The 25,358-nt window shown below is 44.8% G+C and overlaps 1 protein-coding gene across 1 annotated transcript in view; it reads left to right on the top strand.

The window, feature by feature from the left end:
* Positions 1 to 25,358, top strand: part of SLC6A4 (solute carrier family 6 member 4) — a gene marked incomplete at its 5' end in the record, with an annotated part of 32,015 nt that overhangs the window by 5,224 nt on the left and 1,433 nt on the right. The window contains 12 exons of the mRNA XM_027768723.1: positions 1 to 18; positions 830 to 968; positions 1,885 to 2,019; positions 2,318 to 2,421; positions 5,912 to 6,039; positions 7,300 to 7,318; positions 7,609 to 7,736; positions 10,049 to 10,161; positions 10,793 to 10,924; positions 12,207 to 12,306; positions 14,798 to 14,898; positions 21,132 to 21,299. Of these exons, the coding sequence (XP_027624524.1) occupies positions 1 to 18; positions 830 to 968; positions 1,885 to 2,019; positions 2,318 to 2,421; positions 5,912 to 6,039; positions 7,300 to 7,318; positions 7,609 to 7,736; positions 10,049 to 10,161; positions 10,793 to 10,924; positions 12,207 to 12,306; positions 14,798 to 14,898; positions 21,132 to 21,299 (1,285 nt within the window). The remainder of the gene's footprint in view (positions 19 to 829; positions 969 to 1,884; positions 2,020 to 2,317; positions 2,422 to 5,911; positions 6,040 to 7,299; positions 7,319 to 7,608; positions 7,737 to 10,048; positions 10,162 to 10,792; positions 10,925 to 12,206; positions 12,307 to 14,797; positions 14,899 to 21,131; positions 21,300 to 25,358) is intronic.

Below are 25,358 nucleotides of genomic sequence, written 5' to 3'. Positions count from 1 at the left end.
TGCTGAAGAGTTTTACACGTAAGTGCATGTAAGTGAGGGGTGGTCTGTTAGGGGCAGGCTGCACCCCTGAGGCATGACTTCCTAGAATGGAGGCAGGGAAGGCCCTAGCCTGGCAGACTTCTGAGAGATGAAGCAATCAGAGCCTCGGGAGTGAATGTGAGTGAGGGAGTGGTAGAACTGGCCCCAGGCAGGATGTGGAGGAGGGAAGCTACCTTGAGAGCTCTGTGACCTGGCCTTCCTTGCCTCCCCCTCCTTTCTGACATGCCACACCAGACTGCTCCAGCCTGCCCAAGCAGGTCTCTACTTTCATATTCCAAAATCACTCCCAGGTATAGAAATCACCCTTCTTTCTGGGTGTTATTCTCATTCAGCTGTTGTGGAAGCAAACTATTCTAGTTTAATGTGTTGACTTCATAAGTAGCACCTACCCTGTGGCCACAGATGCTGGGAGAAGGTACTATTCTTTAATGCTGCACTTTCAGGCAATGGCAGCTCAAAGAGACAGCTACTTTGAGGTGGTGGAAGAGCCCACTATGCACACCTATAAATCTTCATGTACCCAAAAGCTACTCATGTTGGCCTTTCCGTTCAAGGCCCAGCTAGCAAAGGAGAGTCCAGGAAGTCTGGCTAAGTGTGCTTCCCAGAGCAGTGACTGTGCTGCTTACTCCATGAGGGAGGTCAGGGCCATACTCAGGTCTTTCTAAGTTTCAGTCCCTGCAGCACTGTGTCATTTTGTCTCTGGGGACCCTCCTAGAGGTGTCACAGACTGTGTCTCAGGTCTCTGTCACTGTCCACATCCTCTCATGGGCCTGTTTCTCTTTTGCTTTAGGCGCCAAGTCTTACAGATCCACCGATCCAAGGGACTCCAGGACCTGGGGGGCATCAGCTGGCAGCTGACCCTCTGCATCCTGCTGATCTTCACTGTTATCTACTTCAGTATCTGGAAGGGTGTCAAAACATCTGGCAAGGTAAGGAGGACTCTGGCTTCTGATCCGGGCCTGCCAAGGGGCCCCAAAGGGTCTCTAACTCAGGGAACCCAGAGCCTGGATAGCTCCTGGTTGGGGACCGTCATTGTTTTCTTCAACACCACACACATTCATGATGCTCCATTTCTTTCTTCACCAAGTATGCTAGAAAATTCTAGAAATGGGGACCAACAGTTGGCATAATGGCTATGTTGCTGGACTCTCATGTGGTCGACTGCGGTTCGAGTCCCAGACCCGGTGGCTTAAACTCACGCCAGGCACATGTATGTGCATGTGTGCCCAAGATCCCAAGAGGAGAATGGAGGAGAAGGGATTGTGGCATGGCCATCCACCCCTGGGGGAGTGATTTCTTGCTTTTTAATTACCTGTCTCTCTCTGTCTTTCTGGCGAGCGCACATGCCCTATAGCAAAAAACCTCTTCAAAAAAAAAAAAAAAAAGAAAAGAAAGAAAAGAAAAGAAAAAGAAAATTCTAGAAATGAGCCAATCCCAAGAACCATTATATGATTTTTTTTTTCACAAAATATTTTTTACCTGCTGATAGAATAGTGGCAATAATTTGCTGACAACCCGTCATGGACCACGCTCAGTGCTTCACACATACTGGCAAACTATATTGTTTCCCTCTGTCTTTTTCCCACTTTGCAGACGCAGAGCGGGCTTAGAGACAGTTAGTACTGGCCAAGCTAAATCACATCCCCCACTGTCTGATTCCAAATGCTGTGGTCTTTTTGCCGCCCCCTGCACCCTCTTCCTGAAATGACAGAAAAAAAAGAGGTAGATCTCCTTTCTTCGAGATCTTGAAGAATAAGAGACACCAACACCTCCCACCTCCCTCCTCCACCCTGCCCGGCCTCCCCAGAGTAGCGTAACCTGTGTTTCCGTTCTCCTTCCTTACAGGTGGTGTGGGTGACTGCCACCTTCCCGTACATCATCCTTTCTGTCCTGCTGGTGAGGGGGGCCACCCTCCCTGGAGCCTGGAGGGGTGTTCTCTTCTACTTGAAACCCAACTGGCAAAAACTGCTGGAGACAGGGGTAAGACAAGGAGGAGAAAGGTTTGCACCTGTCTGTCATTTTACTGAATGACATGACATTCAGCCCCTACTCTGAATAGGACAGTTGGGACAACGGAAACTTGGGTTCAATGTGCAAGTCTGCAATAATGCTTTAAACTAGAAATGCGGGTATGAAAAGGGCAGTGGACGCCACTGGAGTGTATGCCTGACAGGAAGGGACATCACATGTGTTTGCACTTGATACATGGCCACGTGGAGGCACGAGGCGCTGGCCCTGTTGGTGCCTGGTGCAGGCCCTCACCCCTGCTGTGTTCCAGGTGTGGGTGGATGCTGCTGCTCAGATCTTCTTCTCTCTCGGTCCGGGCTTCGGGGTCCTACCAGCCTTTGCTAGCTACAACAAGTTCAACAACAACTGTTACCAGTGAGTACCTGGGGTCCCCAAGCTTAGCTTGAAAGTAGGGTGAAGAAAGTCATATTCTGGAAGAAAGCAACTGAAAAGATGACTTAGAATCTGGGAGGACTCTGGCCATGATAACGGCTACCTCAGATTCTTCTGCCCCTCATGGGTGACTCAGGCCCCGGCCCATCATCCATGGCCAGAGCACCCACCCTGGCTGTGACTTAATCTGTGTGATTTCTGTTTTGTAAGAGTTTCTGCATACTAAAAAAAAGAAAAAGAAAAAGAAACAAAACTTATTAAGAAATACTAAGAAATATTTTTTTTAGAATTATTTAATTTTACTTATTCATTTATTTAATTTTAATTTGACCAGAGAGAGAGACACAGACAGAGAGAAAGAAAGAGGGAAAGTGAGAAAGCAAACCACCAGGTCCAGGACTTGAACCGTGGTTGGCCACACATCTTAACCACCATACCACCCGCTGGTCCCACTTATTAAGAAATTCTAACACAGGTTTATTAAAAATTGCAACATCCAATTAAGTATTTAGATTTAACAATTCAATGTGTGGTTTTTCTTTTTTTTTTTGGAGAGGTTTTCGCTATAGGGCGCGTGCGCTTGCCAGACAGAGAGAGACAGAGACACAGAACGCGAGAAATCACCCCCCAGGGGGGATGGTCACGCCGCAATCCCTTCTCCTCCATTCTCCTCTTGGGATCTTGGGCACATACGCACACGTGCCGGCGTGAGTTTTAAGCCACCGGGTCCGGGATGCGAACCGTGGTTGACTACGTGGGAGTCCAGCGACATAGCCATTACGCTAACTACTGGTTCCCACAATTCAATGTGTTTTAACAACAAAAATTACAATGCGGACATTTGTTTATATAGATATGGACACAAAGTAAAATGATTTAATGATCTTGATCAACATAAAAATGCTGTAAATTTTGTGGCAAAAAATTTATTTCAGAATTTTTTAGGAATTATTTTATTTGTCATCATCATCATCATTATTATTTAAATAATTAGCTTATTTGGCTTTATTTATTATTATTATTTTTCAATTTAATCAGAGGGAGAGAGAGGGAAACAGAAAGCAAGCCACCAAATCCGGAACTCAAACCGCAGTTAGCCATGTCAGAATCCAGTGCCTTTAACCAACACGCAACCAGCCAGGCCCTTGTTGTTATTTTTTAAAAGAATTATTTGTTTTAACTTTATTTATTAATTCATTTATTTTAATTTGACCAGAGAGAGAGACACACAGAAAGAGAGAGACAGGGAAAGCGAGAAAGCAAACCACCAGGTCTGGGACTCGAACCATGGCCAGCCATGTGGGAGTGTCCAGCGCCTTAACCACAATACCACCTGCTAGCCCGATTATTATTATTATTTTTTAATTTGACCAAAGAGAGAGAGGGAAAGTGAGAAAGAAAGCCACCAAGTCCAGGACTTGAACCACGGTCAGCCATATGGGACTCCAGCACCTCAACCACCATGCCACCTACCCACCCTTCACTTCAAAATTAAAAAAATAAATAAATACTTTAACTCTGCTTTTCCACAACTTTTTTTTTTTTTAATTTGCTAGAGGGCATGTGCATTTGCCAGAAAGAGAGAGAAGTGAGAAAACACTCCCATGAGGAATAGTCATGCTAACAATCCTTTAGCCTCCTTTTCTCCCTCATTTCAGGATTTTGGGCATTCACATGCATCCAGTGCACACTTCTTATGCTACTGGATCCAGGATTCAAACTGTGCAGTCAGCCATGGTGGATCCAGCCATGTAACCCCTAGGCCATAGGAAATGTTGTAGAAATTGTGATTTAAAATCATCCCTAGACTTAATTTTATTTTATTATGGATATTCTCTCATAATATCCAGCACTCTGTGCTAGTCATAGGATAGCTATACAATTTATTTATTAAAAAATAAGGGGAGAAGGGCCAGTAGCTGTCATGGTGGTTAAGGTGTTAGACTCCTACATAGCCAACCATGGTTTGAGTCCTAGACTTGGGAGCTTGCTTTCTCACTTTCTCTCTCTCTCTCTCTCTCTGGTGACCACACATACCCTATAGCAACTTTAAAAATAATAATAAAAAAATTCAATAATTTTTAGATAATAATTTAATTAATTAATTTTAATTTGACCAGAGAGGGACAGAGAGAGAAAGCGAGAAAGCAAGCCACCAGGTCCAGGACACAAACTGTAGTCAGCCATGTAGGAGTCCAGTGCCCTTAACCACCACACCACCTGCTGGCCCCTAAATAAATTGTTAACAAAGAAAATTAAGGGGAGAATTTTTCACTTGTACCTTAAGCAATATGACCATGCATGGAGACACTAGTCTGAAGTTGTATGGTAAGGTCTTTTTTTAAAAATTAATTTTATTAATTAACTTACTTACTTACTTAATTAATTAAAATTTGAACACACACACACACACACAAAGAGAGAGAGAAAGCAAGCCTCCAGGTTCAGGACTTGAACTGTGGTCAACCATGTGGGAGTATCCAGTGCCTTAACCACCACGCCACCTGCTGGCCCCTGGTAAGATCTTTTATTAAAAGTCAGGGTATCGGGACCAGCAGATGGCATAATGGTTACATTGCTGGACTGCCATGTAGTTGACCTGGTTCAAGTCCCTGGACTCAGAGGCTTAAAACTCATGCCAAGTGCATGTGTGTGCGTGCCCAAAATCCTGAGTTGAGAATGGAGGAGAAAGGATTACAGCATGGCCATCCCTCCTGGGGCAGCGGTCTTCGGGGGAAGTGATTTCTTGCTTTCTGTCTCTCTGTCTCTTGGCGCCCCCTAGCAAAAAATCTCTCTTAAGAAAAAGGATATCTCTGTGGCAGTCTTGTGGCTTCATTAGAAGATGAGGTAAAAAGTCTAAATCTGAGGACTTCACAAACATGAGATGAAGGCCCCCTCCTGACCTCCCACTCCAACCCAGGATCTGTTCCAAAACCAGGCCTGTTTGAAATGGAGAAATCTGGACCTGGCCCCATAACTTTGTGGTTAGAGGAAGCCTGATCCCATATGGCCAAATGCAGTATGAATCCTAGTCCTGCTGGCTTAAAAACACTCCAGTTGCATGTGCATGCATGCCCCCAAATCGCAACAGGCTGGTGGAGAAGGGACTGCAGTGTGACCACACTTCATTGGAGGTGCTTTCTCCTTATCTCTCTGGCTAGTGCATTCTCCCTCCGAACTAAAATGAAAGAAAGAAATGGAGAGGTCTGTGCTGTGTTGTTTCAGGGCCCATACTGATATTTCTAAACAACAGCACCTCCTTAAAACACCTCCATGCCATGAAGTTTGCACTTCAAGCCTGAGAGGTCAGGCCTCGGGCAGAGGGAAGGGACATGGTGCAGGCTTGCACTTCTCCGCACTCAGACTGCTTGTGCTTGACATGGCTGGCCTGTCTTGGGCAGGGCAAGCACACACTGCTCCTTACACCTCCAACCTCGGAACTGTCTCAGGCCCCTTGGGTTTTCTACTCCAGAGACGCCCTTGTGACCAGTGTGGTGAACTGCATGACGAGCTTCTGTTCGGGGTTTGTCATCTTCACGGTACTCGGGTACATGGCTGAGATGAGGAATGAAGATGTGTCTGAGGTGGCCAAAGACGCAGGTAGGACCTCAGATTCCATTTAGGTCCTTGTGCCTATTGAATTGCTTTGTTTTGAGTCTACAAATAACTAACTTTTGAATCACTTTTTAAAATAATTATTTTATTTACTTACTTACTTATTTATTTATTTATTTATTTATTTATTTATAATATGACCAGTGAGAGACAGAATGAAAGAATGAGAGAGGAAGTGAGAAAGCAAGCCTCCAGGTCCAGGATTCAAACCATAGTTGGCCATGTGGGAGTTCAGCACCTTAAGCATTATGCCACCTGCTGACCCCTTGAATCATTTCTAAATATTCTTCTAAACTATTTTAGTATTTGAGAAAAACATAATACCTTGGAAATCTCAGATCTTTCCCTGTATTTGAATCCTGTAGAATGAAGTAGCTCCATTGGTACCCAGGACCAGTGCCTTCCATATATTCTGGGCTTAAAAGTAGGACTTGGACAGTGGCTTTATAACAGTAGATTGGGGGGTAACAGCAGTTAGCATAATGGCTATGTCACTGAACTCCCATGTAGTTGACTGCAGTTCAAGTCCTGGACCCGGTGGCTTAAACTCACGCCGGGCAGGTGTGCGTGCGTGCCCGAGATCCCAAGAGGAGAATGGAGGAGAAGGGATTGTGGCGTGGCCATCCCCCCTGGGGGGTGATTTCTCACTTTCTGTCTCTCTGTCTCCATCTTTCTGGTGAGTGCACGTGCCTTATAGCAAAAAACTCTAAAAAAAAAAAACAAAAAACAAAACCAAAAAAACGGTAAATTGGGCCGATTGGGCCAGCTCTGTGGTCTAGTGGTTAATGGATCCCACATGGTTGACTGCATGACTTGAATCCCAGCCTAAGTGGCTTGCAAAACATGCCTGGCATGTGTACATGGGTGCTCAAAATCCTGTCAGGATGGAGAAATGGAGGAAAAGAGATCGAGCGTTACCACATCCCATTTGGGGCTGTTTTCTCCCTCTCCCTCTTTCTCTCTTTGTCTCTCTTTGACAAGCATACCCCTCTGTCAAAAACAAAAACATGAGTTTGGGTCTGTGATGGGCCCACGTCTAGTAAATAAATAATTACCTTCAGAACTGTCCCTTGTAGAAAAATAAAATGTTGCTGATGTGGCCACTCTGCTGTACTCTGAGGTTTTCATGGAAAAAGGAAAGAGCAACAGATATAGAAAACAGCTGATGGGTGGAGGCCTCGGGTTTTCTGGCTAACACTCGTGTGTTTTCAGCCTGATGTGGTGGTTTCACCAACCTCCACCCAGCCCATGAGAGGCTGAAGAGGTTTCTCTCGCACTATCAAAAGAGACTTTAAAATAGCAGGAGGTCTTTATTCCAAGGCCACTGTGACTCTACTGAAATCAATGTAACATTTCCTACTTTTCTGGAGCTAAAGACATCAGAGGAGGCTAAATACTGTGAGACTTTACAAATATCAACCCTGGTCCTGGAAAACACTGAATTGATACATAGTGGAAACTCTTATTTTATGTTCTTGGGCAGGGCAAGCACACACTGCTCCTTACACCTCCAACCTCGGAACTGTCTCAGGCCCCTTGGGTTTTCTACTCCAGAGACGCCCTTGTGACCAGTGTGGTGAACTGCATGACGAGCTTCTGTTCGGGGTTTGTCATCTTCACGGTACTCGGGTACATGGCTGAGATGAGGAATGAAGATGTGTCTGAGGTGGCCAAAGACGCAGGTAGGACCTCAGATTCCATTTAGGTCCTTGTGCCTATTGAATTGCTTTGTTTTGAGTCTACAAATAACTAACTTTTGAATCACTTTTTAAAATAATTATTTTATTTACTTACTTACTTATTTATTTATTTATTTATTTATTTATTTATAATATGACCAGTGAGAGACAGAATGAAAGAATGAGAGAGGAAGTGAGAAAGCAAGCCTCCAGGTCCAGGATTCAAACCATAGTTGGCCATGTGGGAGTTCAGCACCTTAAGCATTATGCCACCTGCTGACCCCTTGAATCATTTCTAAATATTCTTCTAAACTATTTTAGTATTTGAGAAAAACATAATACCTTGGAAATCTCAGATCTTTCCCTGTATTTGAATCCTGTAGAATGAAGTAGCTCCATTGGTACCCAGGACCAGTGCCTTCCATATATTCTGGGCTTAAAAGTAGGACTTGGACAGTGGCTTTATAACAGTAGATTGGGGGGTAACAGCAGTTAGCATAATGGCTATGTCACTGAACTCCCATGTAGTTGACTGCAGTTCAAGTCCTGGACCCGGTGGCTTAAACTCACACCGGGCAGGTGTGCGTGCGTGCCCGAGATCCCAAGAGGAGAATGGAGGAGAAGGGATTGTGGCGTGGCCATCCCCCCTGGGGGGTGATTTCTCACTTTCTGTCTCTCTGTCTCCATCTTTCTGGTGAGTGCACGTGCCTTATAGCAAAAAACTCTAAAAAAAAAACAAAAAACAAAACCAAAAAAACGGTAAATTGGGCCGATTGGGCCAGCTCTGTGGTCTAGTGGTTAATGGATCCCACATGGTTGACTGCATGACTTGAATCCCAGCCTAAGTGGCTTGCAAAACATGCCTGGCATGTGTACATGGGTGCTCAAAATCCTGTCAGGATGGAGAAATGGAGGAAAAGAGATCGAGCGTTACCACATCCCATTTGGGGCTGTTTTCTCCCTCTCCCTCTTTCTCTCTTTGTCTCTCTTTGACAAGCATACCCCTCTGTCAAAAACAAAAACATGAGTTTGGGTCTGTGATGGGCCCACGTCTGGTAAATAAATAATTACCTTCAGAACTGTCCCTTGTAGAAAAATAAAATGTTGCTGATGTGGCCACTCTGCTGTACTCTGAGGTTTTCATGGAAAAAGGAAAGAGCAACAGATATAGAAAACAGCTGATGGGTGGAGGCCTCGGGTTTTCTGGCTAACACTCGTGTGTTTTCAGCCTGATGTGGTGGTTTCACCAACCTCCACCCAGCCCATGAGAGGCTGAAGAGGTTTCTCTCGCACTATCAAAAGAGACTTTAAAATAGCAGGAGGTCTTTATTCCAAGGCCACTGTGACTCTACTGAAATCAATGTAACATTTCCTACTTTTCTGGAGCTAAAGACATCAGAGGAGGCTAAATACTGTGAGACTTTACAAATATCAACCCTGGTCCTGGAAAACACTGAATTGATACATAGTGGAAACTCTTATTTTATGTGCAGCGTTGCTGGTTCTTAGAGTCTTGGGTCTGTTTCCATCCCCCACACGAAGTGAGGGCACAGTTTTCACAATGAATACTCTTCCCTCCCTGCCTCCAAAGATGTCAGAGAGGCCAAGGGAGATCAGGGGGAGTGTAAGGGAGCACTTGGTACATGTAAAAGCCTTATGGGACTGCTCTCTGGCACAATGGTACTGCACTGCTCAAGAGAACCTGGATCTCACAGAGCAACTGCAGTTCGAATCTCCAATCCAGTCAGCTTGAAACACACTGGGCATGTATGCAAGTGCCCAAGATCTGACAGTCTAAAGGACTGGAGGAGGGGATGGCAGCTGACCAGACCCTGTGGAGGGTACTTTTTCCTCCTCTCTCTCTCACACGCATTCACTCTATCATGAATAAGGAAAAAAAAATTAAAGCCTGATTCATATGTAATGTCTTGCGATGAAAATTCTAATTATCAGGCCAGCAGATGGCATGGTGGTTAAGGCACTGGATACCATATGGCTGCTAACTGAGTGGTTCAAGTCCCATCCTAGTGGCTTGAAAAAAAACACACAAGGCATGTGTGCATGCACGCCCAAAATCCCAAAAGGAGAATGGAGGAGAAGGGATTGTAGCATGGCCATTTCCCCTGGGGGGGGCTCTCTCTCACTTTTCCTCTCTCTCTGTCTCTCTTCAGCAAGTACACACACCTTTATAGCAAAAAAAGCTTTAAAAAAATCCCCCAAAATTGTAATTGCCCATGTGGCTGAGTTTTCCTCTGCAACACTGTTGTAGGGCAGATCTTGGCAAACGCCGCCTTCTCTCTCCCTCTCTGTCTCAGGTCCCAGCCTCCTCTTCATCACTTATGCAGAAGCCATAGCCAACATGCCAGCATCCACGTTCTTTGCCATCATCTTCTTCCTGATGTTAATCACACTGGGCTTGGACAGCACGGTGAGTGCATGGGGAGCAATGGGAAGATGAGGGGGCTGTACCCATTCCCTCCACCCTGGTCATCTCAGGTGGTGCTGTTACTCCCTCCTGGGGCTCCCCACGCTGTCCACTCCTCAGCCGTGGCACTCACTGCCTTCTTGTATGTTAGAGAGTCATTGAGGAGATTGTGGGGGTAAAGTGTCTGGCCCGGGCTGAGGGCTTGGCATATGTGCACCGCTTCTCATTTGCACCATCTCTTAACCAGACTATGGCACCTATGAGCCAGGGCGAGGTCTCTCTTGTGTCTCTGCCCTGCCCAGCATTCAGCTAAGAGCCTTGCTCTTACTAGCATAGACCGAGTCTCAGCTTTAAGTTGGCCTTTTTGGTACAGCCAGAGTCTCCCCAAGAGATCTCACGTATTGAAGTTCTGTCCACTGATACACTTTCTTCCCTGTCCTCATGGGGAGTTCTAAACGACAGTATAAAACAGAAATACCCTTCTAGATGTTTTCATGGGCCAGAGAGTCAGGGGAAACTGGCTTGACCGACTTGCTGGTCACATAGCAATCTTACCCCTCCTTCCGCTCACTGTCCTGAAGGCAACAGATTTGTCCCAAAGTCTGCACTGTGACCATTTTCATGTACCTCTCAGTTTGCAGGCTTGGAGGGGGTGATCACGGCTGTGCTAGATGAGTTTCCACACATCTGGGCGAAACGCCGGGAGTGGTTTGTGCTCTTTGTGGTCATTACCTGCTTCTTTGGATCCCTGTTCACCCTGACTTTTGTGAGTACCATGGCTGTCAGCTTTGAGAGGCCTCCCTTAATGCAACAGAATATGGTTAGATGTTCCTTTCCTTCTGATGCAATGCCCTGGCTTTAGGGCCAAAGGAAGGGGGGTTGTTACTGCCACAAAGAAGTTTATTATCACGGAGAAAAGTTGTTTCTGCAGATTCTGTGCATGATATCCACAGGCTCTTAGCAATTTTCAGTAGATCCAGCTAGATTTCAGACTTGGAAAAATATCTTGGGATAAAACTAGGATTTGCTTTTCCAGTCTATTTTGACTTTATAGGGCTGCTTTCTTGGAAATATTGTCCTGATGCCCCAATATGCAGACCATCTGGAGGTGAGCATCTCATGTGTGATGCTATTTTATCTCCTCCAGCACTTGTGATGGATGTCAGGCCTAGCCTAGCCTAGATGGCACAGGATTGGACTGGACTGTAGTGCTGGGAGCCACATGACCAACTGCAAGTTCAAATCCCTGGGTCAGCCTGAAAACATGCTAGATGCACTTGAGGGTATCCAAGATCTTGTGGAGCTAGAGAGTGGAGGGGAGGGGAGGCGTGGGGGGCGGTATCTCAGTGTGAGGAGACCCTGTTGAGAGCTATTATTTCTTTCTCTCTCTTCCTTTCTCTTGCACACATGAAAACACACACTCTCTTGATCATTTCTTTAAAAGAAGAAGAAATCAAATACTGGGGATTTGTTGTTGTTAGCTGAGGCAAATATTATAAAACATGCACCAGAGTACCCACGAGCATCCTAGGCCCGCGACCTCCTGACTTGAGGCAGAATTTGCAGATGTGCATCTTCAGCTATGACCACAGTGGCTCTCAAGCTTCATCTGTGGGGTTGGGGGTTGAGTAAGACTCAAAGAAGTCAGGAGATTGGACAGGTGGCAAGACTGTGACACAGGTGCTCAGTGCATCTGATACAGACACCCCGCGATTCAGTCTTTAGAGTAGATTCTACAGGCTGGTGAATGCACTAAGTGTTGAGTAATTTGAAGAGAGCTGAGAATAGATCCAGAGGCCCTTTGGAGTTTATCTCAGAGTTTAGTGGGAATAAGACACAGATAAGAAGATGCTGCAGACTGGGAAGAATGTCTGATAGGGTGAAACCTGTTCCAGTTGCAAAGGCAAGCCCAGAGGCAGCTCTGGGGTGCTTAATTAGGGTGAAGGTAGGAGTTTTCCAGAAAATCCTACGTTCCGGAGCAGGCTTCTGTAGTAAGGAGGGCCAGCACTTCTGAGAGCCTTCAGCGTGGCTGATGATCTCCTCTCCAGGGAGGAGCCTACGTGGTGAAGCTGCTGGAGGAGTACGCCACAGGGCCTGCGGTGCTCACCGTCGCACTTATAGAGGTTGTCGCTGTGTCCTGGTTCTATGGTAAGCTGCTTCCTTCAGACGCTGCAATACTTTCTGCTTGCCCTGCGGGGTTAAGCAGTTCTGTGTAGCTCATCTACGGTACTTTTAAGATCCCTACCGGCCTTAAGACTTGGACAACACAAAACTAGCACACAACGAATGCATTTGCATTTGTATGTTATACTGATGTTAAATAGAGCAGCCCTACTTTTAAATTCCTGAAGTTCTCCTGAGCCTTGAGACAGAGTGAAGGAGCTTATCTTCTAGGCAAGAGACAAGAGTGTTCTTATTTGCATTATCTGTCCAGGAAGAATCCCCAGTTCACCCTCTCTGGTCCTAGGGTAGAATCTGATAAGGTGAAATCATTGGGTCCATTGGCAGAGGTTCCAAAAGCTCCTGAGTGGACACTGGGAAAATCAGTTAATTCCTTCAAAACTGTATTTAATTTCTTACTTTCTATGATACCAAGGCTCTTTAGCACGGTAGCTATATTATGAAGAAAGGTATCTGAGCTGCACGTAGCCTGATTTTTTTTCTTTTAAAAGAAGAAATCCGGGAACCAGCAGTTAGCATAATGGCTATGTCGCTGGACTCCCACGTAGTCGACCGCGGTTCATGTCCCGGACCCAGCGGCTTAGAACTCACGCCGGGCGCATGTGCGTGCGTGCCCAAGATCCTGAGAGGAGATTGGAGGAGAAGGGATTGTGGTGTGACCATCCCCCCTGGGGGGTGATTTAGTTAAAACCGCGCCTTAAAAAAAAAAAAAAAAAGAAGAAATCCAAGGCCAGAGGCTAGCATGATATGTTAAGGTGCTGGATTTCCATGTGACTAACCACGATTTGAGTCCTGGATCCAACAGCTTGAGAATCATGCTAGATGATGTGTGTGCATGCCCAGAATCCCTGGGGAGCAATTTCTCACTTTCTTTCTCTCTGTCTCTCTAGCCAGCACCTGTGCCCTTTGGCAAAACCCTAAAAAAAAAAAAAAAAAAGAAGAGATCTGGGGGTGGTGCCAGCTGGTGGCATGTATTAATAGGCTATGGCAGCAGGATCCCACACGGCCAACTGTGTGGTTCAAGCCCTGGAGTGGTGGCCTGAGAACACACCATGTGCATGTGCGTGCATGCCCCAAATCCCAAGTGGAGAATGGAGAAGGGATTGTAGCATTGCCATCTACCCCCGGGAAGTGGGGGTAATGTCTCATTTTTCCTCTCCCTCTGTCTCTCTTCTACAAACACATGTGCAAAAATCTTTAAAAAGAAAAAGAAAAAGAAAAATCCTCCTGGCCTCCTCCACAATTCAGAGGACAAAGTGTGAGAACTTAGTCCCTGTCCTAGGAACTGCTGGGAGCTCAGGGCAGCTGCCACAGTAAGCCCCTTGGCACTTTCTCACCTTCTTGGTGCTCACTTCCATCCAGTTGCTTTTTAGAGAAGAACCTTAAGCTTGATCTAGCATATGAATGGGAAATGTTGTGGTTAAAACTTCCCTTGAAAGTTTCTAAAGTATGGTCATTGTGGCTGTCCAGTTGGTTCTCAATTCATGGACAAAACTCCACTTTCTTTTTTTCTGTAATAATAAAAACAAACACTGAGGTGATGTAGTGTGGGGCACAAGAGGAAGCTTTGGTCTCTCCACAATAGCCCCTCAATCCTCCTGCTCTATGTAAAAAGAGATCTGCTTGCTATAAAAAAAGCAGTTTTGAGGGACTGGCAGGTGGTGTGGTGGTTAATAATAAATAAAATAAATAATTTTTTAAGAGTGATTTTTGCTAAAAGGTGTGTACACTCCCTGGAGAGAAAGAGAGACAGAAAGTGAGAAATTGTCCCCCAGGGTGGATGGCCATGCTGCAGTCCTTTCTCCTCCATTCTCCTGAGGATTTTTGGCATACATGCACATGTGCCCGGCATGAGTTTTAAGTAACCAGGTCTGGGACTCAAACCGTGGTTGACTATGTGGGAGTTCAGCAATGTAACCATTATGCCATCTTTTGGTTCCAATCAATAATTTTTTTTGAGAGGTTTTTTTTTTTTTTTCGCTATAGGGCGCGTGTGCTCGCCAGACAGACAGAGAGAGACAGAGAGACAGAAAGCGAGAAATCACCCCCCAGGGGGAATGGTCACACCACAATCCCTTCTCCTCCATTCTCCTCTCGGGATCTTGGACATGCACGCACACGCGCCTGGCATGAGTTCTAAGCCACCGGGTCCGGGACACGAACCTCAGTCGACTACATGGGAGTCCAGCGACATAGCCATTACACTAACTGCTGGTTCCCAATAAATAATTCTTAAAAAAATATAAAAAGACAGTTTTGTAATAAGTCCCCTATAGACCCACTTTCTGATCAGATTGGTGCCCATGAACCCTTCTTATGGAGAAATTCCAGAGCTCCCATACTTGGCCAGGGCAGGAATTCCAGCCCCCCTCTCCTTGTCATTACCAGTGCATGACCTTGATTCTTCTGGAGAACCAGGTCCTCTCAGTCAGTGAGCCTCTCTCCTTCCTGGTTTTAGGCATTACCCAGTTCTGCAGTGATGTGAAGGAGATGCTCGGCTTTAGCCCTGGATGGTTTTGGCGGATCTGCTGGGGAGCCATCAGTCCCCTGTTTCTCCTGGTGAGTTGTCATTTCCCTCTTCCTTCTCCCCTGGGGGGAAGACTCACACTCACCCCCACAAAGACACACATGAAAAATAAATTTCAGGGCTGGCCCTATAGTACAGCATTTAAGTGCTGTGCATAGAAAGCAGATCCCACATGATTGACTATGGTTCAAATCCCAGCCCTAGCGGCTCAAAGAACATGCTGGGCACATATGTGTGGATGTACCAAATACCAACAGGATGGAGAAATGAAGGGAAAAGGGTGGTGGTATGACTACACCCCAATGGGGGAGTGCACATGCTCTGTCTCTGGTGAGCACATACACCCTAAAGCAATTTAAAAAAATTTTTAAAGATAAATTTTGTTGATGTATAATATATATACAGAAAAGTATGCAAATTGTAAGTGTACTTCTCAAAAAAACTATAAGCTGAGCATACCTATGTAACCAAAACCATACCAAGAAACAAAATACAAACATGGCTTGCATTTCAGGAGTCCCTCTCACCCACTGTCCCTCCCATCACTGTGCCCACCATGGCTTACCACTCTTCTCACATCCTTTTCTTTTTTCTTTCTTTCTTTCTTTCTTTTCTTTTTTTTTTTTTTTTTTGCCAGAGGATACATGTATTAGCCGGAGAAAAACAGAGAGAGAAAAAGTAAGAAAGCATCCCCTCATGGGGCACAGTCACACCGTAATCCCTTCTTTGTCATTTCTCCCACTTTTCGGGATTTGGGGGTATGAATGCACATGTGCCCAGTGTGTTTTTCAAGCCACAGGATCTGGGATTCAAACCGCATGTTGGCCATGGGAAATCCAGCTGCTTTAACCACCACGCCACTGGCTGGCCCTCTTCTGACTTCTAACAACATAGAACAATCTGGGCTTCAATCACTTTAGCATCACTCCCCTGCTCAATGGTAATAAACAGTATTTTTCCAGCACTGAAGCCAGGCCAGACTTTGTGCTAAACTCATACCTATTGCTCTTTCTTTCAAACTCTTGCAATAATTCTATAAAGTAGTTATGGTTTATGGTTCTGGTACTCCTATTTTATAGTTAAGGAAATTGGGGTTTGGCAATGTGAAATGAAGAATTCAGAGTCACAGAACAAGTAAGACCTGTTCAAGACTGGGAAGGATTTACTGTGGTGTTCAAGAAGGCCCTTGCAGGGGTCTTAGTGATTTTGTATTTATAATACAAAACTTTTATTAAAAGAATTATTTAATTTTATTTATTATTATTATTTTTTAATTCACTATAGGGCATGTACACTCACCAGAGACTTACAGAGAGAGAGAGAGAGAGAGAGAAAGCAAGCTTCCAGGTCCAGGACTCGAACCACAGTGTCGGCCATGTGGGAGTCCACCACCCCAACCATCACTCCACCTGCTGGCTCCAATACAAATATACTTATTATAATTGCCATAGGATGAGTGGGCTCACCAGATAGAGAGAAAAAGCACCCTTGCAATGGGGCATGGTCACACTGCAATCCATTTTCCTCCATTCCTCGATCTTGTCAGTACCCTGGGCATACACATGCACGCACCCCGTGTGTTCCCCAAGTTGCTGGGGCCAGGACTTGAACTATGGTTGGCCATGTGGAATCAGGCTCCCTATGCATAGGCCTAACCACTACACTACAGGGCTGTCCCTGAGAGGTGTTCATTATTCACTTCAGGGGCCGGCCTCATGGCCTATTGGTTGTAGGAGCTGGATCCCAGCAGCTTGAAAAACACACTGGACATGTGTGTGTGCATGCCGCAAATCCTGACAGGATAGAGAAACAGAGGAGAAGGGATTGTGGCGTACCGCATCCCAATGAGGGGTGCTTTTCTCCCTCCCCCACCAAGTGCACTTGTCCTCTTACAAAATTGAAAAACATGTATATATTCCTGTCACCTTTGCTTCATGTGCCCCTGCTTTCACCCCAGTGTCTGCCTGAAGAGAGTCATTTGCTCACAGTGGAGAACATTCTTCTGACCTCCCGGGTGCTCTGAGGCAGCCTGGGGGAAAGCGCCTATGCAGAGCAGCAGGGACCCTCTTCAGTGCTCTCATTTATCAGTAACTTATATCCTGGGGCTTTCAGACCTTTTCCAACCAGAAAGGTTGTTGGTCTGTTTCTTCAATCCATCTCCAGTTTATTAGGAGTATTTGGGCCATCCCTTTTTAACCTAGGTCATCCCTTTGGTATACAGTTGTCCCCCCTCACCCTTTCCAAACCCCCCCCCTTTTTTTTTTTTGAGAGAGAGCTTGAGCACTCTCTAGGGAGATAGGGACAGGGAGACAGAAAGTAAGAAATCACCCCCAGGGAGGATGACCACACCACAATTCCTTCTCCTCCAGAGTCCTCCAGGGATTTTGGGCATGTATGCTGCTGGGTCCCGAACTCCAACAGCAGTCAACCACACAGGAGTCCAGTGCTTTAATCACTACACCACCTGCTGGCCCCTCAGAACAACTCTTTCTGTAGTCTCTGTTTTGACTTTCTTGGGGGCAGTTGACATTTTTTTGGTGCCTACATCTTTTTTTTTTTTTTGGAGAGGTTTTTGCTATAGGGTTTGTGCACTTGCCAGAAAGACAGAGAGACAGAAAGCGAGAAATCACTCCAGGGCAGATGTCCACGCTGCAATCCCTTCTCCTCTATTCTCCTCTTGGGATTTTGGGCATACGCATACACACAGGCCCAGCATGAGTTTAAGCCACTGGGCCTGGGACTTGAGCCACAGTCGATTACATCAGAGTCCAGCAATGCAGCCATTATGCCATCTGCTGGTCCCTGTGCCTACATCTTGATGGTCACTTTTTTTTTTGTGTGAGATTTTTTTTTTTTTTACTATAGGGCACATATGCTTGCTGCAAGGCAGAGAGAGACAAAAAGGGAGAAATCAGCTCCTGGGGGGATGACCACACCACAATCCCTTCTCCTTCATTCTCCTCTCAGGATCTTAGACATGCACACACATGCACTCAGCATGAGTTTTAAGCCACTGGGTCCAGGACTTGAACTGCAGTTGACTACATGGGAATCCAGTGACATAATCATTATGCCATCTGCTGGTCTCTCGATGTTCACTTTTAAAGATGGGTATCATGCTGGTTCTTGCCTCTGCAACACTGCATGTGTCTTTCTCTATCCCAGAATCCTCTCTGATGTCCATTCCCCTGAGCCTCAGAGGTTTCCAAAACAAAGCCAGCATTTGCCCCACGCAGCGAATATTTCCAGGGCACAGAGGCTCGGGCATGAGCTCTGGGATCCCAATTCCCTTAGGTCTTGACCCGGCTGTTCCTCATTACCATACCAGCTTCCTGATGACTCCTAGGTAAATTTAAAACATTTATATATTTTTTAATCCTGAAGTTTCATTTGTTTTCAGAGGGTCTGTCTGAATCACCTAGCCCACTTAGTCTACCAAAAGCAGAAGTCCTGACATACTGGGTTAATTTATAATATTACCAGTGCGTTTCCATAATCTATTTACATCCTTTCATTTGTTTTTCAAAGGAAGACAAGACATTGGGTCAATTCCCCACAGCCAGAAATGTGCACACATGTGTGCTGGTTTCCTTTCCTGTTCCCCACACTTGAGGAAACGTCCAGGGCTGAAACTTGGGTGGGGGAGGACATGAGGCGCTCACCTTGGGCATAAATTTAAGGATCACCAAAAAACTCAGTATTAGAGATAAATACTATTTCAATGCCATATTTTTAAAACATTAAAAAACTGTATTTATTGTCATTATATATTTTTTTCAGTTTGCTATAGGGCATATGTGCTCACATGGTCACTGGAGAGAGAGAGAGAGGGAGAGAGAGAGAGAGAGAGAGAGAGAAAGCTAGCTGCCAGGTCTGGGACTCTTACTGACTTGGTCATATGGGAGTCCAGCACCTTAACCACCACGCCACCTGCTGGTCTCCAGTGCAATACTTTTTTAAAATCAAAATTAATGCAAACAGATCCACAGTGAACAAAATATCAACATTTCAGATAAACACAGGATCCAACCGTGTACTTATGTGGCTCTCACTTCTCTTGCCGTACCTAATCTGGCCCCATTGGATCTTTTTTAGTTGTACTAAAATACTGTTTATCTTAACTACCGAAATGTTGGCTCTCCCTTCACTGTCATGCCCACACACCTCACCCTAGCCCTGGCTCGAGGCCTTTGGTATTTTCATTTCCAGGACTATCTGGTTGTGGAGTGGGATGGGTTAACTCTCAGTGCACAGTCAATGAGCAGGACCCACGTACAGATGCAGGTCCAGACGTTACTCACGATGTCGTGATGTTTGCTTTACTCGCCTCCTCTAAAGGCAAGTGCTCGTGTGCCCACGTAAGTGGAGGCAAAAGCTGTCTTCCATGTCTAAGTTTACTTAACAGAGCCCCTGCTCTGGGCTTTTTAAGGCTGCTTTAGGTAAACAACAAGTAGATTACTAAAAATATTCTTTGTCACTGAAGCCAAGTTACAGAAACAGAAAATACTGTGCACAAGGAGGGGCTGGAGTGTGTGAGGGGACGTCTAGCTGCTGCTTTCAGCCTCAGCTCTTCCTGATAGAGTTAGTTTCACAAACCTGACACCAAGATGAGACAAATGATAGTGACGATGGCTCCTAAGCAGACCCTCTTTCCTTCTTCCCTCTTCCACAATGACCTTCCTTAGTAGAGTGTTTAGGTTGGGGAGAGTAGGTCAGGAGGCAGGTTTTCAGCTGGCCACGCTCCTGTTTTGAAGGCTTCCTCCTGGACTTAGGACAACACTGCTCAGAAGATGGATGCGTGTTTAACAAATTCCCATTTTATTACCTGCAGACAGAGAAAAAAAGATATAAATAGATGCTTAACCACACAAATAATTTACATTACTGTCTTCTTTATGACTATGAAATAATAAAATAAAATTAAATCAAGAGCAATAACAATTTCAGCACAGTGGTTACTAGGCAAAACCTGATATTTACACTCTCTCCGGAAACCAAACTAAAATAAGAAAATTCATAAACTGGGTGTTGGGAGCACACCATGGACTTGTTCTTGGTCAGAATTTTCAGAGTTTTCAAGTGAAATTTGTATGAAATGGCCTTTTTTCTTCTGTAATTGCTTTCATTAAGAGGACTTGTGGCACATAGCCATTCATTGTTAAGATCCCTTGTGGCAGAGCTATCCTTGTTAAAACCCAGGCTTGGGGGTATAATGCAGAAAGTAGAGAATTCGAGAACAGGGGAAAAGCAACATAGCCGCAATTCCCAGGCCTTTCCAGGTCTCTCCTGGACATAAGGCACTTCCACCTGACCAACAACCACAGCTGAGGAATGCAGGGAAATGAAACCAAAGCAGAGAAATTTGAAGCCCTAAGATGGGCAGGTGCTGTGGAAAGGTCACCCAGTTCATTCCTCTTCTGTGTGACAAGATGGGACCCAAACCACTCTCAATGGATGTCAGTCTCTTCCCCTGGCAGAGGACGGTGCTGAAGGGGAGCTATCATTTCCTTAACTGTAGAGGTAATTGTAGAGATGGTGTAACAAACATCCCCTGGGGACCAGCAGTTAGTGTAATGGCTATGTTGCTGGACTCCCATGTAGTTGACTGTGGTTCGAGTCCCAGACCCAGTGGCTTAAACTCATGCCAGGCATGTGTACGTGCGTGCCCAAGATCCCAAGAGGAGAAAGGAAAAAGGATTGTGGTGTGGCCATCCCCTCTGGGGGGTGATTTCTCACTTTCTGCCTCTCTGTCTCTCTTTCTGGTGAGCACACATGCAAGATAGCAAAAACCTCTCCAAAAACAAATAAAAAATAATCCCCACTGTAGGGGCTGAGATAAAGATAGGGAAGAGAATCAAAAAAGCACCTGGCGCGGCCAGCAGGTGGTGTAGTGGTTAGGGCACTAGACTGTCACATGGCCAATTGCGGTTGGAGTCTGGGACCAGGCAGGTTGCTTTCTCACTCTCTGTCTCTCTCTAGTGAGTACACTATACCAAATTTTTAAAAATAAAAATAAAAATAATACATAAAATTAATTCTAAAAAAAAAAAAAAAAAAAAAAGACAAAAAAGGCACCTGGCTGTTTTATTCTTGGCAGTCTGGATACCAGAATTTGGTACTTTTGTATGTCAGAGTTCAATCTAGGATATTGCATATTTTGGGAACTTCCAGAAAGTAGCTCAGCTTTAGTTTCTGGTATTTGTGGTATCACAACTGTCTCAGATATTATTTTAAAATTTTACTGTTTCTTGGAATTTCTTTTTAGTTCATCATCTGCAGTTTTTTGATGAGCCCACCACAGCTACAACTTTTCCAATATAATTATCCCCACTGGAGTGTCATTCTGGGTTTTTGCATAGGAACTTCATCTTTCATCTGCATCCCCACGTATATAACTTATCGATTGATCATCACTCCAGGGACACTTAAGGAGGTATGTACTAGTGTGTGGGGGGTGGTGTGTGTGTGTGTGTCTGTATGTGTATTCAGACTGGTAATTGTTTTGGGAGAAAAGGATTCATTTGTATGCTCTATTCAAAAGAAATGAGTCTACCGCATGAAATCCTCCAGGCAGCTCTCAACCTTACATATTCATGTACTACACTAGGGTGTGGACCTCTAATGGCTGCCACTGTTGTTTAACGCATCTCTCAAAGCCTCAAATACTTTGGCAAAGAAGTGAGCTGGTCATTTTGGTGTGCCATTGCATTCAGCTTGTGCCGTGTATCGCTTTCTAAATGTATCAGAGAGCAACTTTGCCTCTCGCTTGACAATAGATACCAGACCTACGATGTGCTGTGATGGAGTGATACACAATTTTTTTCTTCATCTTTTTCTTTTTAAATTTGCTACACAGTGCGTGTGTTCACAGAGAGAGAGAGAGAGAGAGAGAGAGAGAGAGAGAGAGAATACAACCCCCAGGGGGAGTTGTCACAATCCCTTCTCCTTCATTTTCCTCTTGGGATTTGGGGCATGCACACACACATGCCCAGCATGATTTTCAATTTACCAGGTCCAGGACTTGAACTGTGTGGTCAGACATGTGGGTCCAGTCACCTTAACCACCACAACACTAGCTGGCCCTTATTATTTTTTAAGTTTATTTTCTGAGAGAAAGAGAGAGAGAGAGAGACATACACCCTTGATGGGTGTGCCTGTGGGCATGCCCACAGGCATGGTAACACAAATTTTAAGTGGATATTATGGTGGAAAATGTCCATGGTGATTTTCAAACAGCAATGTGACAAGTACTATTGGGTCATCAGAAAAGTCATGATGTATTTTTCTATGCAAAAATGCATGATGACTTTTCTGATGACCCAATATTTTGAAAATCATTACAAAATAAGGATGTTGAGGAACAAGCAGATGGCATAATGGTTACGTTGCTAGACTCCCAAGTAGTCCACCACAGTTCGAGTCCTGGACCTGGCAGCTTAAAACTTAGACCAGGCACATGTGCCTCTGTGCCAAAAATCCCAAGAGGAGAATGGAGGACAAGGGATTGCAACCTTGCCATTCCCCCTTGGGTGGTGATTTTTTGCTTTCTGTCTCTTAACTTTCTGGCAAGCACATGTGCCCTATAGCAAAAACTCCCTGTCTAAAAAATAAACAAACAAGTAAGGATGTGGAAACAAAATTACAGTTTTAGCTAAAAATTTTCTACCTATCCAGGGCTGGCCTGCAGTTAAGTGCTACACACAGGAAGCCTGATCCCACATGGCCAATAAGGGTTCAAGTCCCAACCCTGATAACTTGAAAAACATGCTGGGTATGGGTGTATATGCCTAGGATACTGATGGGATGGAGAATTAGAGGACAAAAGGCTTGTGATGTGATCAAACCCTGTTGTGGAATTCTCTCTTTCTCTGATGTGCATGCATGCACACCCTGGCATTATAAATAAACAAATAAATATATTTTTAAAAAAGAAACAAACTATTTAAAAAATGGGGGAGGAGTTATATAGCCTGCTAGATTAAGACAAGTTAAACAGGTTTCCTTTGTATAGGGCTTTTTTTTTTTTTTTTTTGAGAGGTTTTGGCTATGGTTTGCGTGGGTTCGCCAGAAGGACGAGAGACAGAGAGACAGAAAGCGAGAAATCAGGCCCCAAGGGGCATAGCCACGCTGCAATCCCTTCTCCACCATTCTCCTCTTGGGATCTTGGGCACGCGTGTACATGTGCCCGGTGTGAGTTTAAGTCACTGGGTCCGGGTCTCAAGCCACAGTTGACTACATGGGAGTCCAACAACATAGCCATTATGCCAACTGCTGGTCCCAGTAGAAGACTTCTTAAACACCTTTAACATGGCCATGTACATCCTTAATCTCTGAGAGGGAAATAACATGCTGTGTTTTTTGCTACATATCCCAAGGAATTAGCTTTTTTTTTTTTTTTTGTATGTGGCAAATGTCCTTGCTGAAAGAGAAAGAGCAGGGGGAGTGAGAAGTCACCCCTACCCTACTGTCGCCCCTCCCCCTCCCCGGGGAGGATGACCATGCTGCAATCCCTTCTCTATTTCTCTGCTCAGGATTTTGGGCATACACACACATGTGCTCAGTGTATTTTTCAAGCCACTGGGTCCAGATCTTGAACTACAGGGTCATACATGTAGGATCCAGCCGCCTTCACCATGAGACCATGGAGCCAGCTCTCAACTATCCCTTTTAAATGAATTTCAAGTGTGTGAATTCAGTACTCACAAGGTGACAAGGAAGACAACATTGTATAATGTTGTGTATTTCACTATGAGAATGGAACTTTTGAGTTCCATAGCCCTGCTCCTTAAAGAACAACTCCTACAACTGAAAAGTAGAAAATCTTGAAGGGCATTACCTACTTTTCAATCCAAAATAAAAAGAATGGTAGCCAAGCTTCCTCTAAAAATCAATAAATCAAAAGATGCTTTCAGAACCAATTTTGCCTGCTTACCATACATGCAGAATTTGGGCCATTAGAGGGTTTTTTTTTTTTTTTTAAGTATTATTTATTTAGGGGCCAGTAGATAGCATAGCAGTTACATCGTTAGATTCCCACGTGGCCAACCACAATTTGAGTACCAGACCTGGAGGCTTGAAACTCACACTAGGTGCATGTGCCTGTGTGTCCAAGATCCCGGGAGGAGAATGGAACAGAAGGGATCACGCCACTATCCCCCCTGAGGGTGATTTTTCACTTTTACTCTCACTTGTCTCTGTCCAGCAGGCAAATGGGCTGTAAGGCAAAAACCTCTAAAACCAAAAAAGCATTATGGGGATCAGCAGATGGTGTAATGGTTATGTCACTAAACTCTCACATAATTGACTGCAGTTCGAGTCCCAGACCTGAGGGCTTAAAACACACTGGATGCATATGTGTGTGTGTGCCCAAAACCCCGAGAGGAGAATGGAGGAGAAGGGATTGTGGCATGGCTATCCCCCTAGGGGGTGATTTCTCACTTTCTGTCTCTGTCTCTGTCCCACTGATGAGCACACAAACCCTAAAGCAAAAAGAAAAAAAGAATTATGTCTTCAATTTTATTATATATATATATATATATGTGTGTGTGTGTGTGTGTGTGTGTGTATTAATTTTGTTTTAATTTTACAAGAGAAAGAAAGAGAGAGAAAGGGAAAGTGAGAAAGCAAGACACCAGGTCTAGGACTCGAACTGCTGTCAGCCTTGTGGGAGTTCAGCACCTTAACCACCATACCACCTACCAGCTCCCAGAGATTCTATTAAAATATTAAGCAACTTAATATTTTCCTAAGTTCTGCAGCACATCCCTGAGCTGCTTCATGTCACTCTAATGATAAGTTTTACAAGGCGGGTTGTATATTTCATACCCATGCCCAAGTATATTTCAGATCTGTCTTAAACCTTCTGTGTACCTCAGCTGTTTCTACAGTAGAAATCCTCAGCCTCTTCTCTGCGATGAGTGCTACCTCAACATGAGATTGATTAAGAAGTGATGATGTAAACACTCACACTTTCTTAAATGTAATTATGTATTAATTTGCACTCATAAGTGAACTAACTGTACTGGTTTATTGTTGGATTTATTAAATCAGTAATACCCTGGCCATTAGGGTGGCTGATGGCACGGTGCTCAGAGGCTGTAGTGTGTATACAAAGCATGAGAAGTCCCGCCGAGGGAAAAGGACCAAAATCTAGCATATACTCTGTGTTGCCCCAGGGAGCTTCTTCAGTCCAGAATCATTCAAAGGCTCATTACAGGCTAGTAGGGGTTCTAGTGAAGGCTCATCATTTTCTCCCATTAGTGTTATAACACTTTTCTTGGTTTACAGATGCCTATAGTTATATATAATTTTTAAAATCTGTATCTGAGAATAAGTTGGGAATTCCTTTCTTAAGGAAAGTCTAAGAGACTAGTTTAACTTACTATTTTTTTTTTTTGGAGAGGTTTTTGCTATAGGGCGCGTGCGCTCGCCAGACAGAGAAAGACAGAGAGACAGAAAGCGAGAAATCCCCCCCCGGGGGGATGGTCACGCC

Source organism: Tupaia chinensis, unplaced genomic scaffold (genome assembly GCF_000334495.1).
Source record: "Tupaia chinensis unplaced genomic scaffold, TupChi_1.0 Scaffold147340_1, whole genome shotgun sequence".
In the NCBI taxonomy this organism is placed as follows: Eukaryota; Metazoa; Chordata; class Mammalia; order Scandentia; family Tupaiidae; genus Tupaia; species Tupaia belangeri.
The sequence above is the reverse complement of the archived record's forward strand: the minus strand, read 5'-3'. Positions and strand labels throughout refer to the sequence as shown.